This window comes from Aythya fuligula, chromosome 14 (assembly GCF_009819795.1).
Source record: "Aythya fuligula isolate bAytFul2 chromosome 14, bAytFul2.pri, whole genome shotgun sequence".
Lineage (NCBI taxonomy): Eukaryota > Metazoa > Chordata > Aves > Anseriformes > Anatidae > Aythya > Aythya fuligula.
Genome location: NC_045572.1, coordinates 10,809,868 through 10,828,770, shown reverse-complemented (window position 1 = coordinate 10,828,770; position 18,903 = coordinate 10,809,868). Strand labels below are relative to the sequence as shown.

At 72.7% G+C, this 18,903-nt stretch overlaps 2 protein-coding genes across 3 annotated transcripts; one reads left to right on the top strand and one right to left on the bottom strand.

Moving 5' to 3' along the window:
• The first annotated feature begins 1,121 nt into the window (after positions 1–1,121).
• Positions 1,122–11,560, top strand: DBN1 (drebrin 1). 2 transcript variants are annotated; one of them, XM_032197096.1, is made up of 15 exons: positions 1,122–1,286; positions 5,439–5,494; positions 5,616–5,728; positions 5,890–5,964; positions 6,061–6,207; positions 6,339–6,416; positions 6,499–6,650; positions 6,763–6,826; positions 6,926–6,985; positions 7,122–7,236; positions 8,471–8,608; positions 9,283–9,414; positions 10,188–10,780; positions 10,883–10,985; positions 11,078–11,560. In XM_032197096.1, exons 1-15 carry the CDS (start codon positions 1,201–1,203, stop codon positions 11,146–11,148), a joined length of 1,983 nt encoding a protein of 660 aa, XP_032052987.1. In that variant the 5' UTR covers positions 1,122–1,200; the 3' UTR covers positions 11,149–11,560. The 2 variants fall into 2 exon arrangements, with proteins under 2 accessions (XP_032052987.1, XP_032052988.1); XM_032197097.1 differs by lacking the exon at positions 8,471–8,608.
• A 493-nt stretch (positions 11,561–12,053) lies between these two features.
• PRR7 (proline rich 7, synaptic) lies at positions 12,054–13,370 on the bottom strand. Its single transcript, XM_032196973.1, has 2 exons — positions 12,858–13,370; positions 12,054–12,725 (listed from the first exon to the last, which is right to left on the bottom strand). The coding sequence occupies exons 1-2, from the start codon at positions 13,159–13,161 to the stop codon at positions 12,337–12,339; spliced, it is 693 nt and encodes a 230-aa protein (XP_032052864.1). The 5' UTR covers positions 13,162–13,370; the 3' UTR covers positions 12,054–12,336.
• Positions 13,371–18,903: the final 5,533 nt, after the last annotated feature.

Below are 18,903 nucleotides of genomic sequence, written 5' to 3'. Positions count from 1 at the left end.
GCTCCGTGGGTCCCAGCGCGGGCTCCCAGCGCCGCCACCCCCAAAAGCAGCTGGGCCGCTCGTGGGGCGCCTGCCGCAACCCCCGGCCCCCGCACCGGCACCGGCAGCTGCTCGACAGCTGCTCCCGAGCCCTCTTCGAGCCTCCAAGGGCGGCTCCGGCTTCGGCCTGGCTCGGAAACGCCGCTGCGAGGAGGGCGTGGGCAGGGGGCAGCCACCCCGTCCTCGTCCCGCTGCGCTCGGGGGGCTCGGAGCTGGGTGGCTCTCAAGGGCACGGTGCCCTGAGATGCAGGGATCGCCCCCCCTGGCTTTGTCACCCCGGGGTGGGTGTCCCTTTGACACGGCTGCTGGCCCCTTTTGTGCCTGGGGTGCGGGGACAGGGGCAGGGTGACCCCGGTGTTCCTGGTGTGGGGCTGCCCACCTGGCTGGGAGCAGATGGAGCTGGTGTTGGGCACCCTCTGGCCCCACAGGGTCCTGCTTAGGGTCTGCTGGGGGCAGCTCTGGGGGGGTCCTCACGAGGGGCAAAACCCGGTGGAGACGGGGCCGTGGGGGGCTGGGGCGGTTTGGGGTCAGAGCCACACATTTGGGACGGGCAGGGACGGAGGGGCAGGCTGGCACCAAAGGGGACCCCGCGGCACGGGGGACCCCACAAAGGTTGAGGGCACAGCTTGGGGGGGGCTCGGAGGGCAAAACGGGGGGGGCGTGGGGGGTCTGGGATGGAGGGGCGCTGGTGGCGGGGGGGGTCCCGTCGGGGCGCAGGCATCCCGGGGATGAGGGGTCCCCTGTAGGAGCAGCACCCGGGGGGGGGGGGGACACAGGGGGTGCCCAGGGCGAGCCGTGCTCGGGCTCACCCCGGGGGCGACACCCGATGGGGTGCCCCCGGGGTACGGGGGGGGGGGGCGAGAGGAGGATGAGGACACGGAGCCGGGGAGGGGGGGGGAGAGGGCGCGTCCCGGGGGCGCGGCGGGGGCCGGGGCGGGGGCGGGAGAAGGGGAGGGGGTGGGGGGGGGGGCATGGATTGAGGAGGGGGGGGGGGTGGGGGGGGGGGGGGGTTGGGGGCCGCCGTTCGCGGCGCTAGGACCGGGCGCGGCGGCGGGCGGAGCCTCCCCGCCGCTCGCCCCTCCGCCCGGCCGCTGCGGCAGTGTCTCGGAGGCGGGCAGGCGGCCGGTCCCTCCGGTCCCCCGGCAGCATCCCGGCCCCGCCATGGCTGGCGTCGGCTTCGCGGCGCACCGCCTGGAGCTGCTCGCCTCCTACCAGGACGTGATCGGCGAGGACAGCCCCACCGACTGGTGAGCGCGCCCCCGCCGCCGCCGCCTCCCCTTTGTGTGTGTGTGTGTGTGTGTGTGTGTGTCCCCCACCCCCCTTTTCCCCCTTCCCCCTTTTTCCCCCCATCGCCGCCGGGGCCCCCCTTTGTGCGCACGGAGCCGCCCGGTGGCACCGAGCGCGCGTCCCCGCCGCCACCGGGGCCGCGCCCCCGTCGCCCCCCGCCACCTGCAGCCGCCGGGAGGGAACCGGGAGGGGACCGGGAGGGGACCGGGAGGGGACCGGGAGGGGCCGGCAGCCCCGGCACACAAAGGCGGGCGGGGCCGGCGGGGCGGCGGAGGGGGTGTGCCCGGCCCCGCCGCCCCCCCGGTGCCCGCACCTGCCCGGTGCCCGCAGCGCGCCGGGCGCGGCCCCGCTTTGTCTGCGCCCCGCCGGCACGTGGGGGCACGGACGGGCCCCCCCTACCCGCTCCCCGGTCCGTTTCACCCCCCCCTCCATCTCCCCGTCCTTCCTTTCCCCGCCGGTACCGTGCGTGGGGACAGGCCCGGGGGTCCCCCCGCTGCCGGGCCCGGTACCGGGATGCGGCGGATCCTCGCTATTGTCTGCGAGCCCGGTGCTGGGATGGGGTGGGGTGGGACGGGACGCCCCCCGCCCGGCCCCGGTGGAGCCAGGCCTGTGGTCGGGAGGGAGCTGGGGACCCCCCTGGTTTCACTGCTCCCGCTCCCCGCAGCCCCCGGGGTGCCCATGGGTGCCGGGTCCCCAGGAGGGCCGTGCTGGGTCACCCCGGGGCCGTGCTGCAGCGAGCCGGGGCTGGGGCTGGGGGCACCCTGGGGTGCTCGGCTGCACCCCAAATGCTCTGGGAACCCCATGCCGCAGGCCCGGCAGCTCCAGGCCCCACTGCAGCCCCCAAACCCACTGCAGCCCTGATCCTAGAGCCGTCGGGGGGCATCTCCCACCGCAGCCCCGCTGCCACCAGCCCCCAGCACCGGGGCTGACCCCCGGGACCCCCTTGTTGTCCCCTCAGTGGGTGCTGCAGGCACCCAGGGGCTCAGCGGGGTGCTGTGCGCTGCTCCCAGGCCGGCTGCCCCCTGGGTTGTGGTGGGCACGGGCGCAGCCCCCTCCCCACCAGCCCCGGGGTCCCCGTGGCCCCGCTGGTGGCCGAATGCGGTGCGTGGCACCAGCCAGGAGGCAGCTGTCAGCCCTGGGTGCATCCCGCTTCCCGGCATCCGCCGCAAAGGATCCCTCCCTGCCAAAGCTGCTGAGAGCAGCAGAAACGGCTCCCGGGAAAGGCGAGCGGAGGAGCCTGGGCCCCCCCCTTCCATCACCGAGCCCCCACGGCCTCCGTCCTCGAGGCTGAGCTTCGCCCCGTCCTTCCCCAGCCCGCGGTCACCCGCGGCGCCCGGTGCCAGCAGCATCCCCGCTGCAGGGCCCGGTGCCGGTGCCCACCCTGGGTGTGGGGTGGGGAGCGGTGCTGGGGGGGGGACACACACATTGTTTGGGGACCGTGGGGACCGTTCCCCGACGGTGGCACCAAGCGGGGTGAGCCGGGGCTGCGAGGACACTGCACCCGAGTGCGCGGTGCCGCGGCGGCAGCGCTGGCTCTGGGGAATGCCGGGATCCCCGTGGCCTCGGGATGTTTAGTCTGGGATTTCCCCCCCCCCCTCCCTTCCCTTCCCACCCCCAAGCCTGCCCCCGAGCCCAGTCCTGGAGGGTCCGAGCCTCCCCTCCCCCTGCCCGGCCTCGCGGAGGCTGCTGGGGCCCATTACTCGATAGGAAAGGAATTTGGTGCTGCTTTCTGAGCACGCCGACTCCCTGGAGCTCGCAGCCACATTGGAAACACATGTGCCCGGGCTGGGGCAGGCGGGACGGGGCGCCCCCCACCCCCTCCGGACACGGCACGGGGGGCAGGCGGCCACGGGGACACCGGGTGCCGGCACCCATGGGTGCTGCACCGGCGGGTGATGGGTGCTGCGGGAGGGTAGCGGGCTCCTCTTCCCCCCCCCTCCAGCAGCGATGGGGGTCCCCCGGCCACGATCACCCCCTCCCTGCCTGCCCCCTTGCACCCAGGGGGGATCCAAGAGCCCTGGGAAGGGGCTGGGGAAGCTGCGGGGACCTGGCGGGGGGATTGCAGCCCCTGGATGGGGTCAGGGCTGCCCGCTGCAGCCCGAACCATCCTTGTGGGGTTGGTCCCCGCTGCCTGGGTTCGTGGTGATGTTTTTGGGTTCCCAGAGCTGCTCCTGGCCCCCACGGGGCTGGGATCACTCAGATTGTCCATCCCAGAGCGGGGACGGGGGCCTTTTTGGGGGTGATACCCAGGGTGGCAGGGCCCTGCTAAGCCCCAGCTGCCCCACGAGCACCCTTGGGTGCTGGCAGCAGCACCCAGCTTGGGCATCACCCTGCGTGGGGGGGTCCTGGGGCCGGGGGGTTGGGCACTGGGTGCCCCAGCACCCACACGGCTGCCCCGGCGGCGACACCTTGGCTGCGCCCTACTTGTGCCCTCCTTTTGCATCCCGCTCCCAGAGCACCCAGCTCCTGCCCGCAACCCCGAGCCCCCCCCGGGAACTGCAGCACCCCCAAAACTGCATCTCCCACCCCAATCCCAGGGGAAGAAGCGGGGCCGGGGCTGTTTTTGTTGCCTTTCCCCGGCGCAGAGGCACTGCGGACCGCGCCGCGCGGCCGCTCGGCTGCCCCCAGCCCGATTAGCGGGATTTGGCCGGGAGGATTAAAGGCAATCCTGTTGGTGCAATTATCTGTGGCTCTGCTGCGGGAGCGGGGCTGGGGGAGACCGGGGACAACGGGGCTGGGGGGGTGAGGAGGGAGGCCTGTTTTTCCCTCTTTTGTTAGGCATGGCCCTAAATTCCCTTCCTTTCTCGGCTGGAAGGGGCCAGGATGGAATCGGGTGGCTCCGGTGCGGGGTTGGCTCTGCTCGTGGGGGGCTGCCTGCTCCCCATCCCATCCCCATTCCCATCCCCATCCCATCCCATCTCCATCCCCATCCCATCCCCATCCCCTCCCCTTCCTGGAAGCCGCCAGCCCCGATGAATTTGCCCTTTCCCAGCACCGCAGGGATTTTGGCACTGGGCGAGCACCGCCTGGGTGCCGCCATGCCGATCGGCACAGCCGCCCTCCTGCCTTTGTCGGGGGGGGGGGGAATGGATTTGGGATGGGGACCGAGGGGACGCGGGTAGAGGGGTAGGGTCCGGCACGGGCTCCCCGGGAGCAGCGCGTGACGGTGGCGGGTTTGGGTGCCCGCCAGGCCCCCGCTGCCTGCCTGCCTCCCCCGCTCCCCTCCGCTAATCACCTCGTCATCGGGGCGAGCTGCATCCCAGCTGGGATGGGGGGGGGTTGCCGTGGCGACGGAGGATGCTGGTTGCATGGCAACCTCCATCCCTCGCCCACCCGCCCCGGACCCATCCCGCACGCGTCCTCCTTCCCCCCCATTCCCCACCCCATAGCCCGCTGCCTGCGCCGGGGGGGGGGGGGGGCGCGAGGGCTGGCGGAGGGGCTGCGGAGCCCCGTGGGGGGGCTCTGTGGGGCTCGGCGGGGGCACGAGGGGGTTTTCCCAGCCTCGGTGAACGGTTTCCAAGGAACGGTCTCCATGACGGCCCCATCACACCCCGGCGGCACATTGATTTGCTGCTGCTGCTGCTGGAGCTCCGGCGTCCTCCCCCGGCCTGGAGCCTGGCGGGCCGGCGGCTCACGCAGCCGGGAACGTGAGCGGCCCCGAGTTCCCCGTCAGGGCGCGAGGCTGGCCCCAAAGCCGGCCGTCCCCATAGGGCTGGGGGTCGGGGAGGGGGTGTGCAGGGAGCTGGGGGTGCTGCGGGATGGGTGGCGGCACCCGGCTGGGCCCCGTGCCCCCTCTGTCCCCATCCTCGGGACCTCACCCCATGGATGTAAGGGGGGAAAAGGGCCCTGCCCTAAATCCTGGGGGCAGGGGCAGTGCCCAGCCCCTGCTCTGCAGTGCCCCGTGTGCACCATGCCTATGGGGCAGCCGGGCCCTTTGTGGTGCTGATGGGCAATGGGGGCTTGGGGCACCCTGGGGACACCTCAGGGACTGTCCCCGGGACCTGTCCCTGCCCCGCTCTCAGCGTCACCAGCAGCAGGAGGGGGAGGTGAGGATCCTGCCCCCCGCTCCCCCTGGCTCTGTGGGGCCATTTCTCACCCCTCTGCCTCCCCAGGGCCCTCTACACGTACGAGGATGGCTCCGATGACCTGAAGCTGGCAGCGTCGGGAGGTAAGGTCCTCGTCCTCGTCCTCGTCCCCCGCGCCCGGCTCCGCTCTCCCCAGCACCCCTCCTGACCGGGGGGTCCGGGTGCCGGGTGGATGTGAGCTGAGGGTGCCGTGTGCCCTGCCAGGAGGGGGTCTGCTGGAGCTCTCCGGCCACTTTGAGATCCAGAAGGTGATGTACGGCTTCTGCAGCGTCAAGGACCCCCAGGCCGTGCTCCCCAAATATGTCCTTGTCAACTGGGTGAGTAGGGGGAGCGCACGGGCACCCCCTCACCGGGGGGTCCTATAACAGCGCAGGTGATACAGGGGTGCGGGTGCCCTGTGAATGTCAGCGGGGTGGGGCGCACGTGGGATTCCCCCCCCGGCTCTGTCCCAATCTCAGCTCCCCTCTGGCCACCCCAGGTGGGCGAGGATGTGCCCGACGCCCGCAAGTGCGCCTGTGCCAGCCACGTGGCCAAGATCGCCGAGTTCTTCCAGGTGGGTGACAACGGGGACGGGGGCGGTGGTGACACCTCGCGCCGGGGAGCCTGGGGTGACGGCCGGGGGGGTGTTTCTGACGGGTCTCGCCCCCAGGGCGTGGACGTGATCGTCAACGCCAGCAGCGTGGAGGACATCGACCCGGGGGCCATCGGGCAGCGGCTCTCCAACGGGCTGGCCCGCGTCTCCAGCCCCGTGCTGCACCGCCTGCGGCTGCGGGAGGACGAGAACGCCGAGCCCGTGGTAATGTCCCCCGGGTGGTGGCATCGCCCCGCTGGCCAGGCCAGGCTCTGTCTGCCCCCCCCCCCCCGTGCCGCTTACTCGTATTCCCCTCGCTGGTCCCAGCCACCCCCCCTGACTCTGCTCCGTCCCAGGGCACGAGCTACCAGAAAACCGACGCCACCGTGGAGATGAAGCGGCTCAACCGGGAGCAGTTCTGGGAACAGGCCAAGGTCGGGGCAGCGGCGGTGGGTGCTGGGTACGGGATGTCCCCCGGGCCAGGCTGACGGCCCCATCCCGACCCCGTCCCCGCAGAAAGAGGAGGAATTGCGCAAGGAAGAGGAGCGGAAAAAGGCGCTGGACGCGCGGCTGCGGTTCGAGCAGGAGCGCATGGAGCAGGAGAGGCTGGAGCAGGAGGAGCGGGAGCGGCGCTACCGGGAGCGCGAGGAGCAGATCGAGGAGCACAGGCACGGGGGGGTGGGGGTGGATTTGGGGTGGCCGTGTGGGCGTTGGGCCCCGACGGGGACGGGGACGGGTGGCGGTGGCAGCGCTCAGCCCCGCTCCCGTGCCCCTTGGCAGGAGGAAGCAGCAGAGCATGGAGGCGGAGGAGGCCCGGCAGCGCCTGAAGGAGCAGTCCATCTTCGTGAGTGCCTCTGTGGGGACGGGGATGGGGGCTCTGGGGTTGGCGGTGCCGGGGGGTGGCGGTGCCGGAGGTGGCGGTGACGGTGGCGTTTCATCGCAGGGGGAGCAGCAAGAGGAGGACGACAGGCAGCAGCTGCGGAAATCGGAGTCGGAGGTGGAGGTGAGCGCAGCAGCGCCCTGCCCGGCGCCCGTCTCCGCTCCCCAAGTTGGATGGGACCTGGAGCGGGGCAAATCTGCCCGGCCGGGGGTGCCCCCCCCATATGGGACGCGGGTCCCAGCCTGCCCCCTCCCCGCAGGAGGCCGCTGCCATCATCGCCCAGCGACCCGACAACCCCCGGGACTTCTTCAAGCAGCAGGAGCGGGTGGCATCGGGCAGCAGCGACGCCATCTCACCGGGCAGCCACAGGACAGGTGAGGGGCTGGGGGGGGCACGGGGGGGGGGGGGCATGGAGCAGGTGAGTGCGGTGCCACCGGGGCGCCCACAGCTCGCCGTGTCGCAGAGGGATGGGGCATCCCCTCTGCTGTCCCTTTGGCTGTGGGTTTGGGTTCTGGGGGTATGGCTGCGGTCACCCTGCTCAGCACCGCCACGGCTCCTCAGGTGGCCTCGCGTCTTCTTGCGCCTCCAGGGGGGTGCTGCAACGAGGGGGGGGGCTCATCCCTCATCCCGCTCGCTGCTGGGTGCCCTCTGCCCACCCGTCTGCTGGCACACGGGGTGGCGGCGGGGTCCGGCTGTGGGGGCAGCTTGGGGACCGGGCAGTGGCTTGGGAAGGAAGCTCTGAGAGCTACAAAGGGCAGCGGTGGGGCTGGGGCAGGGGGGCAGCAATGGGGCACCTGGTGTGCCCCCGGCTGAGTGCATTTAGGGCACCCCGTGTGCCCTGTGGTGCTGTACCCGCCCCAGGGTCCCTGGTGCCAGGATGAGTGCACACAATGGGGCAAGGCACTTCGTTTTGGGGTCTGGGTGCTGCCAGCTGGCCCTGGCAGTGGGGCTGGCCCTGCCGAGGGCTCGCCGTGGGGTGGGGGTGGCTGGCAGGGGGTGCCCCATGGGGTCAGGGCTGCCCCGCGGTGTGGGGTGCAGCCCTGGGGCTCCGCTTGTGGCTTTAGGGCAGGGGCTGGCTGTTCTTGGGGTGGGTGCCGCCGGCTGTGGGGCCACGCTGTGGGGCTGTGCTGTGGGTCGGGCTGTGCCGTGGGGCTGTGCCGTGGGGCTGTGCTGTGTGTTCTTGCCGTGGGGCCGTGCCTTGGAGCCATGTGCGCACTGTGGGGTCGTGCTGTGGGCTGTGCTGTGGGGCCGTGCTGTGGGGCCGTGCGGGGCCTGAGCGAACAGAAGGGCCCCGTGTCCTGTGGCTGTGTCCTGGCCTCTCTCCCCACCCGGCCACTTGGTGCTGCCTCCTGTCCTGCTGTCCTGCCGTCCTGCCGTCCTGCTGTCCTGCCGTCCTGCTGTCCTGCCGTCCTGCTGTCCTGCCATCCTGCTGTCCTGCTGTCCTGCTGTCCCGCCGTCCTCCACCCCGCTGTCAGTGCTGCCTCCCCCCTCCCCGTCCTTTCCATCCCGGTGCCCCGGTGCCCCGGCCCCGCCGAGCAGGGACTGACCCATCTCTCTGCTCTCTCTCTCTCCGTCCGTCTGTCTGTCTGTCTTTCTTTCTCTCGGCAGGTCGTCTGCACTGTCCTTTCATAAAGACAGCTGACAGTGGGCCGCCTTCCTCCTCCTCCTCCTCCTCCTCCCCCCCGCGGACCCCTTTCCCCTATATCTCCTGCCACCGCACCCCAAATCTCTCCTCTTTCTTCCCATGTAGGTAGCTGGGAGCCCCCCGGGCATGCAGTCCCCCCCGGGGCCGGGCCCTGCACCCCTCCCCAACCCCTCCACGCACCGGGCTTGGGGCACGAGGACGGAGCCGTGGGACCGACGGCCGAGCCAGCACCCACCCGCGGGCACCCCGAGGGGGCCGTGCGCCCCGTACGGCCGGGGCAGCCCCGTGGGACAGGCTGTACCCAGGGGACAAACGGGGACAGGGCAGAGCCGTGCCCGGGGAGGTGACGCAGTGCCCGTGGGGCAGCGAGGGATGGACGAGGCCGTGCTCAGGACCCTGCCTGTGGGGCCGGAGGGGCCACGTGGGGCTGTGCCCCCCGGCCGTGGGGGGAGAGCGGGCACAGCGCGGTGCCTGCGGCGAGGAGAGGCTGCGCCGGGGCGGCGTGCGGGCAGGGCCAGCGTGTGCTGCGGCAGGGATGGGGGCTGCGGCTGTGTGGGGACACCCGGGGCGGGCTCGGGGGGCTCGCAGCACCCATGGGTGCCTCCCCGCTGCTCCGCAGGAGGGCGACGAGGCGGCGGCAGGTAGGTGGCGGCGTGCGTCGGACACCCGCTGGCCGGGCTGGCGTGGGGCAGGAGCGCGGGCGGCCCTGGGGCGCTGGGTCCCCCTCCCTATCCGGGTGCCCCCCACCCCAAGCCGTGTCTCCCCTTGTCCGCAGGCAGCCAGTCGGACGCCTACCGAAAGGCTTCGGCAGCGGGCTGCAGCCCCTGCGAGTCCAGCCCGGCCTCCACGCCGCTGGGCCAGCAGGGCGCCCGCGGCTCGGCCGAAGAGACGCCAGCAACGCCCAAAGGTGGGCGAGGGGCTGGCGGGCTGCCCCACGGCCCCACAGACCCCACAGCCCCGTGTGTGTGTGTGTGTGTGTGTGTCCCCGGTGCATCCCCTGCTGCCCCTGGGTCCCCTGCGGCTCGGCCGCGTCCCCGCCGTCTGCGCCGCGTCCCCCGTGCGTCCCCCGTGCGTCCGCTGCTCCCCGCCGCCGTCGCTGCTGCATCCATCACGTGCCTGCTGCGTCCCCCGTGCACCCCTCCCAGCTCCGGTGCATCCCCCCGGTGCATCCCCACCGTACCCGGTGCATCCCACAGAACATCCCCGCTGCCTCCCCATCCACCTCCATCCCTGCTGCATTCCCATCCCTGCCTCCATCCCCGCTGTCCCCACTCCATTTCGCCCCCCCGTACACCCTGGCCATCTCTGCTGCACCCCTCCTACATCCCTGCTGTCCCTCTGCTGCATCCCTGCTGGCTCCTTCACACCCCTGCTGCATCCCTGCTTTCCCTTCTGCACCTCTTTCCCTCCCCGTCCCCTCCCCATCTCCCTGTACCTCCCAGCCACCTCCCCTCACCCCCACCAGGCACCACCCGTTCCCTCTGCACCCCCAGGTGACCATCTCACCCCACACCATGTCCTATAAATCCTATAAGACACATTCCATCAACACCCTCTCTGCCCAGCCAGCCCCTCACCGTCCCCCAACCCAAATACCCCATCCCCGTCCCCAGGTGCCCCCAGCCCCTCTTAGGGACACTTCTGCCCCCCCTGACCCGCTGTCCCCCCGTCCCCTTGCAGACTCCCCAAGCCCCAGCAGCGCCCAGGTGGCCGAGCCAGCGGTGGCCGAGCAGCACTGGCCCTTCCCGGGCCCCGAGGACAAAACCGCGGAGCCCCCGGGGGACCAACCCGACCCCCGGCCGGCGTGGGCAACCCCTGACGCCCTGGGGGACCTGGTGACCCTGGAGCCCACCGACCCGTCCCCGCTGCCCGCGGCGGCCGAGCCCCAGCCCGCGGTGGCGCCGGGCAGCACCGAGCCCCTCATCGAGCTGTGGCAGAGCGACGGCCCCGCCACCGCCTGGCCCTTGCCCGTCGCCCCCACGCCCGCCCCCGAGGGTCCCCCCCCGGCCGCCCCCGACGAGGGGCCGCTGCTGAGCCTGGACGAGCTGCCCGAGCCCCCCGCCACCTTCTGCGACGCGGAGAGGGAGGAGGTGGTGGAAGGAGAAGAGGAGGAGGAGGAGGAGGAGGAGGAGGAGGAAGAAGAGGAGGCCATTGCGGGGGGTCCCCACCCGGCGGGGCTCGGCTACCAGGACGCCGGGCCGGGCCACGAGCCCCCCCTCATCACCAACGGGGAGATGGCCCCCAAGGACGGCACGCCGGGCCGCGGCGAGCAGGTGAGCACCACGACGGGGGGCTTGGCACCGTGTCTGTGTTTTGGGGTGGGGTGTCCTGACCGTGGGGGCACTGTTTATCCCCAATAACTGCCCCCCACCCAGGCCAGCGAGGGCTACTTCAGCCAGTCCCAGGAGGAGGAGGCGCCGCAGCCCGAGGAGCCGTCGGCCAAAGCCCCCCAGCCCGTCTTCTACAACAAGCCCCCAGGTGAGCGGGGACGAGGCGAGTTACGGGGTGGTGGTGGGGGGGGGTGTGTGGCCCCATAACGGGGGTCCCTGACCCCCTCCCCGTCCCCGCAGAGATCGACATCACGTGCTGGGACACTGACCCGCTGCCCGAGGAGGAGGAGAGCTTCGGGGGCGGCGTGTAAGGCTGGGCTCCCCCCCCCCGCTGCCGGCGCACGCAGCCGGGCCCCCCAAGATTTGGGGCGCGAGCGGCCGCGGCCAGGGGCCGGCCCCGGCCCCCTCCCCGCTGGGGCCCCGCAGGATGAGGCCTCCGGGTGGGAGCCGGGGGGGCCGCCCTGCAGCGCCCCCCGCCCCGGGGCACCTTTTACAGCTCCCCCCTGCCCCCCTTTCTCTTTCTCTCTTTTTTAAGTTGTCGGTAGGAGACGTGTCAGCCCCCCCATGACCCCCCCCGATAGTTGCCCCCCTCCCCTCTCCGACCCGCCCCGGCTCCCTATACTGGGGGGGGGGGGGAATGGGGTACGCGTGCAGCCCCCCCATGTCCGGCTGTGGGATAGGGGCCTCTCTTCTCTTCTCGCCCTCCTCCCTCCCCCCCCAAAACCCCCCAGTACTTTGCACGAGTTCGACAAAAAAAAATGAAAAAACAGAAAAAAAAAAAAAAAACAGCGGAATAATAATAATAATAATAATAAATGAATATGGCAATAAAGTGACCCTACCGAGGCGAGGCTGCGGCCCCAAAACCCTGCGGGGACGTGGGGAGCCGGCGTGGGGTTTCCCCCCCTCCCCTCCTTGCCAGGAGCCCCCCCCCCCCCCCCCCCGGGCGCAGGGCTTGCCCGCCGGAGCCCCCTCCCCATTTCCCTCCCCGCTTCGCCCCTCGCTTGGCCCCTTTCTCCCCCTTCGGTAACTGTTTTTGGAAAGCACAAGTTCTGTAACGGCGGCGTGCTGATGTATGTTAATAAATAAAAGCGACTCCCACGGGGGCTGCCGCCTGCTGGGGGGGTGGCCTGGGATGGGGACACGGGACGGGGACACGGGACCCCTGCCACCCCTGGGGAGCCCCGCGACGCCAGCCTGGGGGGGGCGAGGCGAGCCGGATCCACAAACTTTTATTCTCAAACTGTAACAAACAAAATAAGAAACAGAGCAGAGTCCGAGCCCGGCTCCGGGCCCCCCCCCTTGGCCACGGGGGTGCCGGCAGGGGACGCGTTGAGGGGATGGGGGGGGGGCGAGACGGGGAACCAGCCCCTTCCGCGCTGGCGGCGATGGCCCGCGACACGGGGACGGCGTCCCCGGGGGGCAAAGCGGGTGGCCGAACCCCTCCCGGCGTCGGGGGGGGACACCCGCGGGCGGCTGCGGCTCCCCCGGGGCCACCCCTAGACGGCCGTAGTCCTGCCGAAGAGGGGCATGGAGACCGGGAGGTGCCACGGCCCCGGCTCGTAGGTGTCCCTGCTGCTGAGCTCCGAGTCCGTCCAGCTGGGGAACATGCGCGGGGAGCACTCTGCCTGCAGGTAAAGGTCCGGGCAGGCCGGCCCGGGGCTGGCCGAGCGGGGCAGGTGCAGCGCCGAGCCGTAGCCGGCGTCGAGGAAAAGGGGTTTGTAGCTGGGGGGCTGCTCCTGCTTCTCCAGCCGCTCGTGGCTCAGGAAGGGCGCGTTGATCTTGCGGTAGAGCCCGCGCGTGTCCATCAGCACCTCGCTGTACGGCGGGGGGGGCTCCGCCATCAGCAGCGCCTCTTCGTAGCACGGCGGCTTCGACAGGTCCGACTCTGCCGGGCAAAGCCCCCCCCCCCCGGCGTCAGCGCCGACCCCCGGCCACCACCGGGCTCCCCGGCGAGGCGGGCGCGGAACCCGCGGCGGTGCCCCGGCGGCGGCGGCGGCGCCCCGCTGCTGCTCCTTACCGTGCCGGCAGCTCCAGGGCCGCGGGGGTGGGATGTGGGGGTGGTGGTGGTGGTGGTGGTGGGGCTCCATGCGGAGCCGGTGGGGGACGGCGATGCCGGGGGGGCTGCCCCCGTAGCCCTCGTAGTGCAGCGGCTCCAGCTCCAGCGCGCGCAGGCTCTGCTCCCGCAGCCGCTCCTCCTGCTGCCGCTTCACCCGGCGCCGCAGGTAGCTGCAGAAGCAGCACAGCAGCACGATGAGCCCCCAGATGAGCCAGAAGCCCGCGAAGCAGGTGAGGAAGGTGTAGGTGCCCTGGGACATCACCATCTTCGCCGCCGCCGGCTGGCGGGGGGGGAGGCCCCCCCGCTTCTCCCTGCCCTCGGGGGTCGGGGTCGGGATGCTCAGGGCGGCGGCAGGGCCCGCGCTCGAGCCGATGCTCTCAGGGCGGCCGAGGGGCTCCCCATGCCGTGCCCGGCGTCTCCTCCTGGCCCGTGGGCGCCCGCCGTCAGGGCTCCGTCCTCGCCATGGAGCCGGGGGGGCTGCAGCGGGTGGGTCAGGCCTGGCTGCGCGGGGCGGGGGGCGGGCGGCGGGGGCACGGGTACGGGTACGGCGCGGTCCCGGCCCAGCCGCTGCCCATCGCTGGGAGGGGGCCGCCGGGGAACGGGGCTGGGAGGGGGGGGGGCCCTGCAACGAGACAGACGCGAGCGTGAGCGTGGCGGGGACGCGGATGCCCCGTTCCCATGGAGACTCGCTCCACATGCGCAGCGGCACCCGGAGCCGTGCCCGGCCCCACGCACGCCCCCGCCGGCACCCCCACGGCTGCGGATCCCCCCCCGCACCCCATCCTAGCATCCACCCCAAAGCTGCCGGGCACCCCGGAGCGGGAGGCGGATGCCGCAGCCCCGCAGCATCGACGCCTTCGAGGCCACACAGTGCCCTCCAGCCTCCTCCCACCCCAAAAATGCGCTGCGGTGTCTGGGTGGCTCCATCCTGGCTGCCCCATAGCGGGGGGCCATGGGGTGCCCCTGGAGTGGCCACGGTGTATGGCACGTGGCACGCAGGAGCACGTGCACGGCGGGCATCGGCGACCTCGTGGCTGTAGGGAGCGCATGGCAGCTCAGGGACGTTTGGGAGGGGTTTGGTGGCGGTGGGATCGTCACCCCCGCGCGGTGCTTGGGTTTGGGCAGGGTGACAGCTCGGTCACCTTCAGCCGAGCACCGTGCCAAGGACGGGGGAGGGGGCTGTGCGCATCAGCCAGCGGGGAGCAGCACCCATGGGTGCTTGCAGGCTGGCACGTAAGCACCCGTCAGGATTATTCTTATCGTGGTGTGGGAGAAAACGCAATCGCCGCCGGGGAGCGGGGAGGATTGCGAGCAGCAGCCGAGGGCAGGGTGACCACGGTGGCTCTGCTCCCGCCTGCCTCGGCTGGGCGAAGGGACGTGGGGTCCCCGCATGGCACGGGGCTGGAGCACGGTGCCCGTGGGGAGGGGACCACGGCGGGGACGCCGCGTGTCGGGGAGGCCGGAGGGGAAGCGGGCAGGGCAGCGGGGCCGTGCCGAGCCGGAAGGAAGGAGGGCAGGGGAAGGAAGGGGCTGGGGAGCCACGCTCCGGCGTCCCCCCTCCGTGCGGCGGGGGCTGCTCCGGCGTGCAAAGGCGGGGGCGGAGGCGGCGTTTTTTTGGGGAGCGGGGCCCATCGCTGGGGCTCCCCAAGCTGCTGGCCAAGGCCAGCACGGTGCGGGCAGAGCTCGCCGGCCCCGGCTGCAACAGGGTCCCCGCTGCCAGCACGGACAGGGGCACCGTGCGGGTGGTGGCGGTGGCTCGGGAGCCGGTGTCATGGCCAGGCTGGGGACAGCGAGGGCTGGTGGCACTTGGGGACCGGGGGCGTTCGCAGCCAGGGATAGCGCTGGAAGGGGGACATCGGGGCTGGGGGTGTCGGGGGCGTTTGGGGAGCGGGGGCGCGTGGGCTGGGGGTGCCAGGGACACCCACGCGGTCCCGGCCGGGGGGTGGCAGGCACCGAGCCGAGCCCCCCCATTCCCCCCTTCCCTCTCTCCATCCCCCCCCGCTGCCCGCGGCCTGTGCCCCGGTGCCGGGATGGGGACACCCGGCGGGGACCTCCCCGCTCCCGGTGCCGGGCGCGGCAGCTGCCCCCCCCTTCCTCCTCCTCCTCCTCCTCTTCCTCCCCCCTCCACGGAGAGAGCGCGCGCGCGCGCCTCCGCCGCGGCGGGGAAGGGGAGGGGGGGGGGCGCGCGCGCGCCCCGGGGACGCGCCGTGCGCGCGCCTCCGCCTCCGCCCCGGCGGCCCCCGGTTCCCGGTGGCCACGGCCCCGCGCGCCCCCGCCCCGGCCCCGCTCCCCTCCTCTCCCCTCCCCTCCGCGCAACAGGCGGGGGCGCCGCGCCCGTTCCCCCCCCCCCCCCCCACCCGCGGCTCCCGTTACCGGCGGCGGCGGCGCACGTGGCTCAAGCAGCGGGCGGCGGCGGCGGCTCCATAGGGCGGCGGCGGTGGGGAGGGGGGGGGACGGGGAAAAAGAGGAGGGGGGGGGGAGCCCGGTGCGCGCCCGGTGCGCGGCGCCGCCGCCGCCTCCCGGCGCTGCCTTTGTCTCCGGTGAGCGCTCCCGCGCCGCCGCCGCCGCCGCCGCCGCCGCGCACCGCCCCGCCCGGGCTCCCGCCCCGCCGCTGCGCCCCGCCCTCGGTTCGGGGAGGGACCCGGGAGGCCCGGAGCCGGTGGGGGCCCCCCCTCGGAGCCCCCGCACCGGGACCCGTGGATAGCGGCGGGGATTGAGGCGTGGGGGAGGTTGGAGAGGGGCGGGGGGGGGGGGGGGCGCACGGGCACGGCCGCGGGATCCCGGTGGCGTGGTGGCCGCGGCATCCCCCGAGCCGGGGGGGGAGCCTCCGGGAGAGGGGGGGGCTGGGGATCCCCCCCGTTGACCCGCACGGTCCTTGGGGGGGTGATGGCCCCGGCCGGTGGTCACCCAGCCCCTGGGGTGGCAGGGGGTGACAGCTGGAGATGGCTCCAGGGTGGTGGCCACGCAGGGACAGTGGCATTGCGGGGGCACCAGCCCCGGCCCCCCCACCCGATGATGGGGCGCACAGTGGTGCCGTGCAGGAGGACACGTGCCCGTGCCGGGCAGAGGGTGCCAGCGTGGCCCTGAAGGTCAGAGGTGGCACCCTGGGGGTCCCTGCACTGCCCCGTCCCCCTCGTTGCCCCCCATTGACCCAGCCCAAGCGCTCATCCCCCTGCACTGGGGCTCCCCCCTGGCCCTGTGCCATCGGGCAGATGTCACCAGATGTTCCCTGCGGTGTCCAAGCTGCTGTCACGGCCACACCGGGGGCGAGGGCTCTGCCATCCGTGCGCCCGGATGCTGCCCCGGCACCGCATGGCTCGAACGGGAGCAGCAGCAGTGTGGGCACCGGGCAGGAGCCGTGCCAGCCCCGGGGCCGCCGTGCCCTCTGGGTGCCCAGAGCCCGAGCACGAGGCGGTGACACGGCGGTGACACCCTGCAGGGGTGCCGGCGCAGGCTGTGACCCCGCCACCGCTTCCTCCCCGTGGGCAGGGCGGCGGGCGCCCGCCCGAAGGAATTCCTCCTGGCAGCACAGCCCCATGCCACCATCGCCGTGCCCGGCTGGGCAGAGCGGATCCGTGGCACGTCCCGGCCTCGGCACCGTGCTGGCCTCATCCCTCCGGCCCCTTTCGCTCCGTCCCCGACTCACCTCGCTGGGCCTCGTGTCCTGCGGTGTGCCCTCAGAGCGCGGCAGCGCGGCCAGGCCGGCTCGGCGGCGCTTGCGGGGTTGCCCGAGCGGCTGGCGGGGTGGGCAGGGGGCTGCGGCCATGCAGGGGGGCCGCGGCGCTCCCCGTGGGCACGAGCGAGGGGCTGGCGGGGGGCACGGGAGGCATCGTCAGGCCGAGGGGAGCGGGTGGGCAGCGGGCACCCCGCGGGCGGTGGGAGCCCGGCCTCCGGCCCCGCCAGCGCCAGGGGCCGGGAGCTGCCTTCCCCACGGCGGCGGCGGGGGGAGGCAGGCGGGGGAGCGCTCCCCGAGCCACATGGTGGGCCGGAGGAGGAGCTGTTGCCCAGGCAACAGCTGAGAGCATCCTTCACCCCTGAAAATCGTGTGTGCGGCGCTGCCTCCACAGCCCCACGGCTCGGGGCAGGGCCCGGGGTGCTCAGTACCCCCCCACACCCCTCCATGAGGCTCAGCCGTGGGCCCCATGTGCCCTGGATGGGGTTGGGAACGTCCCCAGCCGGGCATTTTACCGTGGCCCTACAGCAGCACATAGGGCACACGCTGCTCCCCGCCTGCAGGGACACGGAGAGGGACACGGGACCCCTGGTTTTTGGGGTTAGGGCACCGCTGGGCGAGGCAGAGCCCTTCCCGTGCCCTTCTGGGGCTTGGCCCTGGGCTCCCAGCCCCCAGCCCCACCTGAGGAGCCGTGGTGCCCATCCCCAGCATCGTGCTGGTGACACTGGGACCCCCCGTGCTTGGTTGCTGCAGCCCAGGCAGTGCCCAAATGGCACCAGGCCCAGCCCTGACCGCTGCCACGGGCGCAAGCTCTCCCCATCACTCCCCATCCCCCCGCCCTGCCTTCCTTCCTTCCACGGCTGCAGAAAATTCCTGGATTTTACCCCAAGATGCCCCCTCCGAGTGTGAGAACTCCTCCTCGGCCCGCTCCCATGGCAACTGTTCCCTAGCTACCCGGCCGCACTTGCTATTCTCATCCCTGTGCAGCTGTGCGCGGCCGCCCCGCGCTGCGCACCAGGCTGCCGACGGCCCCGCCACCGGCACCGGGCTCCCGGCCCACCCTGCACGGCCCCGACCCTCTCCCAGGCCAGGCTGCCGCCCTCGGTGTCCCCGTTCCCGGCGGCTCTGCCGGCCCCAAGCCCCGTGCCAGGCCCTGGGTGTCCCCTTCCACACGTGGAGCCGTGGCGATGCCACCCGTGGGTACGGGGGCAGCGGCACAGCTCGGCCCCTGCGCACACCGGGGGCTGCGCCGTGCCCTGGAGGGGCTGTGCTGAGGGCAGGCGGGGGATTCTGCTCCAAAGGGGACCACAGCAGCCCCCTGGGACACCCCATGGCACCAAGCTGTGTACCTGTCACACCCCTGAAGCATCCAAACCGCCCTGGAGAAGCCACCGAGGGCCACCTGCAGCCCCTGGTGCTCAGCACCACCTCTGCACGCCGGGAGCACCAGCAGAGCCCACGGCCACTGGCAATAGGTACAAGGCCACGGGGCCTCCCCTCTCAGCCCTACAGCACCAGCCAGCACCCCCCTGAAACCCTGCACGCCCTTCTGCCTCCCCCCCCACCCCTCGCCGTGGCAGCAGCACGCGGCGCGGCAAATGACACGCGTTAACGCGAAGGTTAAAAATTTAAATATTTCCAAACTTTAGTGCAAGGCAAGCGAATGATACCACAGGTCCAATTAGGTGCTCAGCCCACCCGCGGGGCCTGGCTCAGAAGGAGCAGGGGGGCGGCAGCACAGACGTACACACAGACAGACACACACACAGACCAGTTATTGCTAGGGACACGGCAGGACAAACATGCACGAGACAGGACAGGACGAGCGGGACAGGGGCAGGGGGGCTGTGCTGAGCCTCGTGGTGCTCCCCGGGGACATGCAGGACCCCTGTGGGGGCTCAGGTCCCACCAGCTACGCCCTTGGGCACAGCCACGTTGGCTCCCACAGGTTGGAGGATTCGAGGGGTGCTCCCTCTGCACCCCAAGAGCACGGCCCCGTACGCCGCCGTCCCGAGGGACTGCCCGCAGCGAGCACGGAGCTGGTGGGACCGCGCTGGGGCCACCCCGCACCACGCAGGGGAGCGACCCTTGGGGCTCTACCTTCCCTGCGGGTGCTGCAGGCGGGCTGCCAGCAGGCTGAGGGGGCCAGGAGCAGCTCCCGGAGCCGGCAGCACGTTGAGGGAGGAGGCAGGGGGAGGCAGGCAGGGAAGCGGGGACGAGGCAGGGACGCTCTGCTGCCAGGAGGCAATGGGAGACGCTTGGGCACAGGAGATCCCCGCGCCTCGGGGCTGAGCAATGGACTCCTCTGGAGCCAGGGACGCCTCAGCAGGGCCC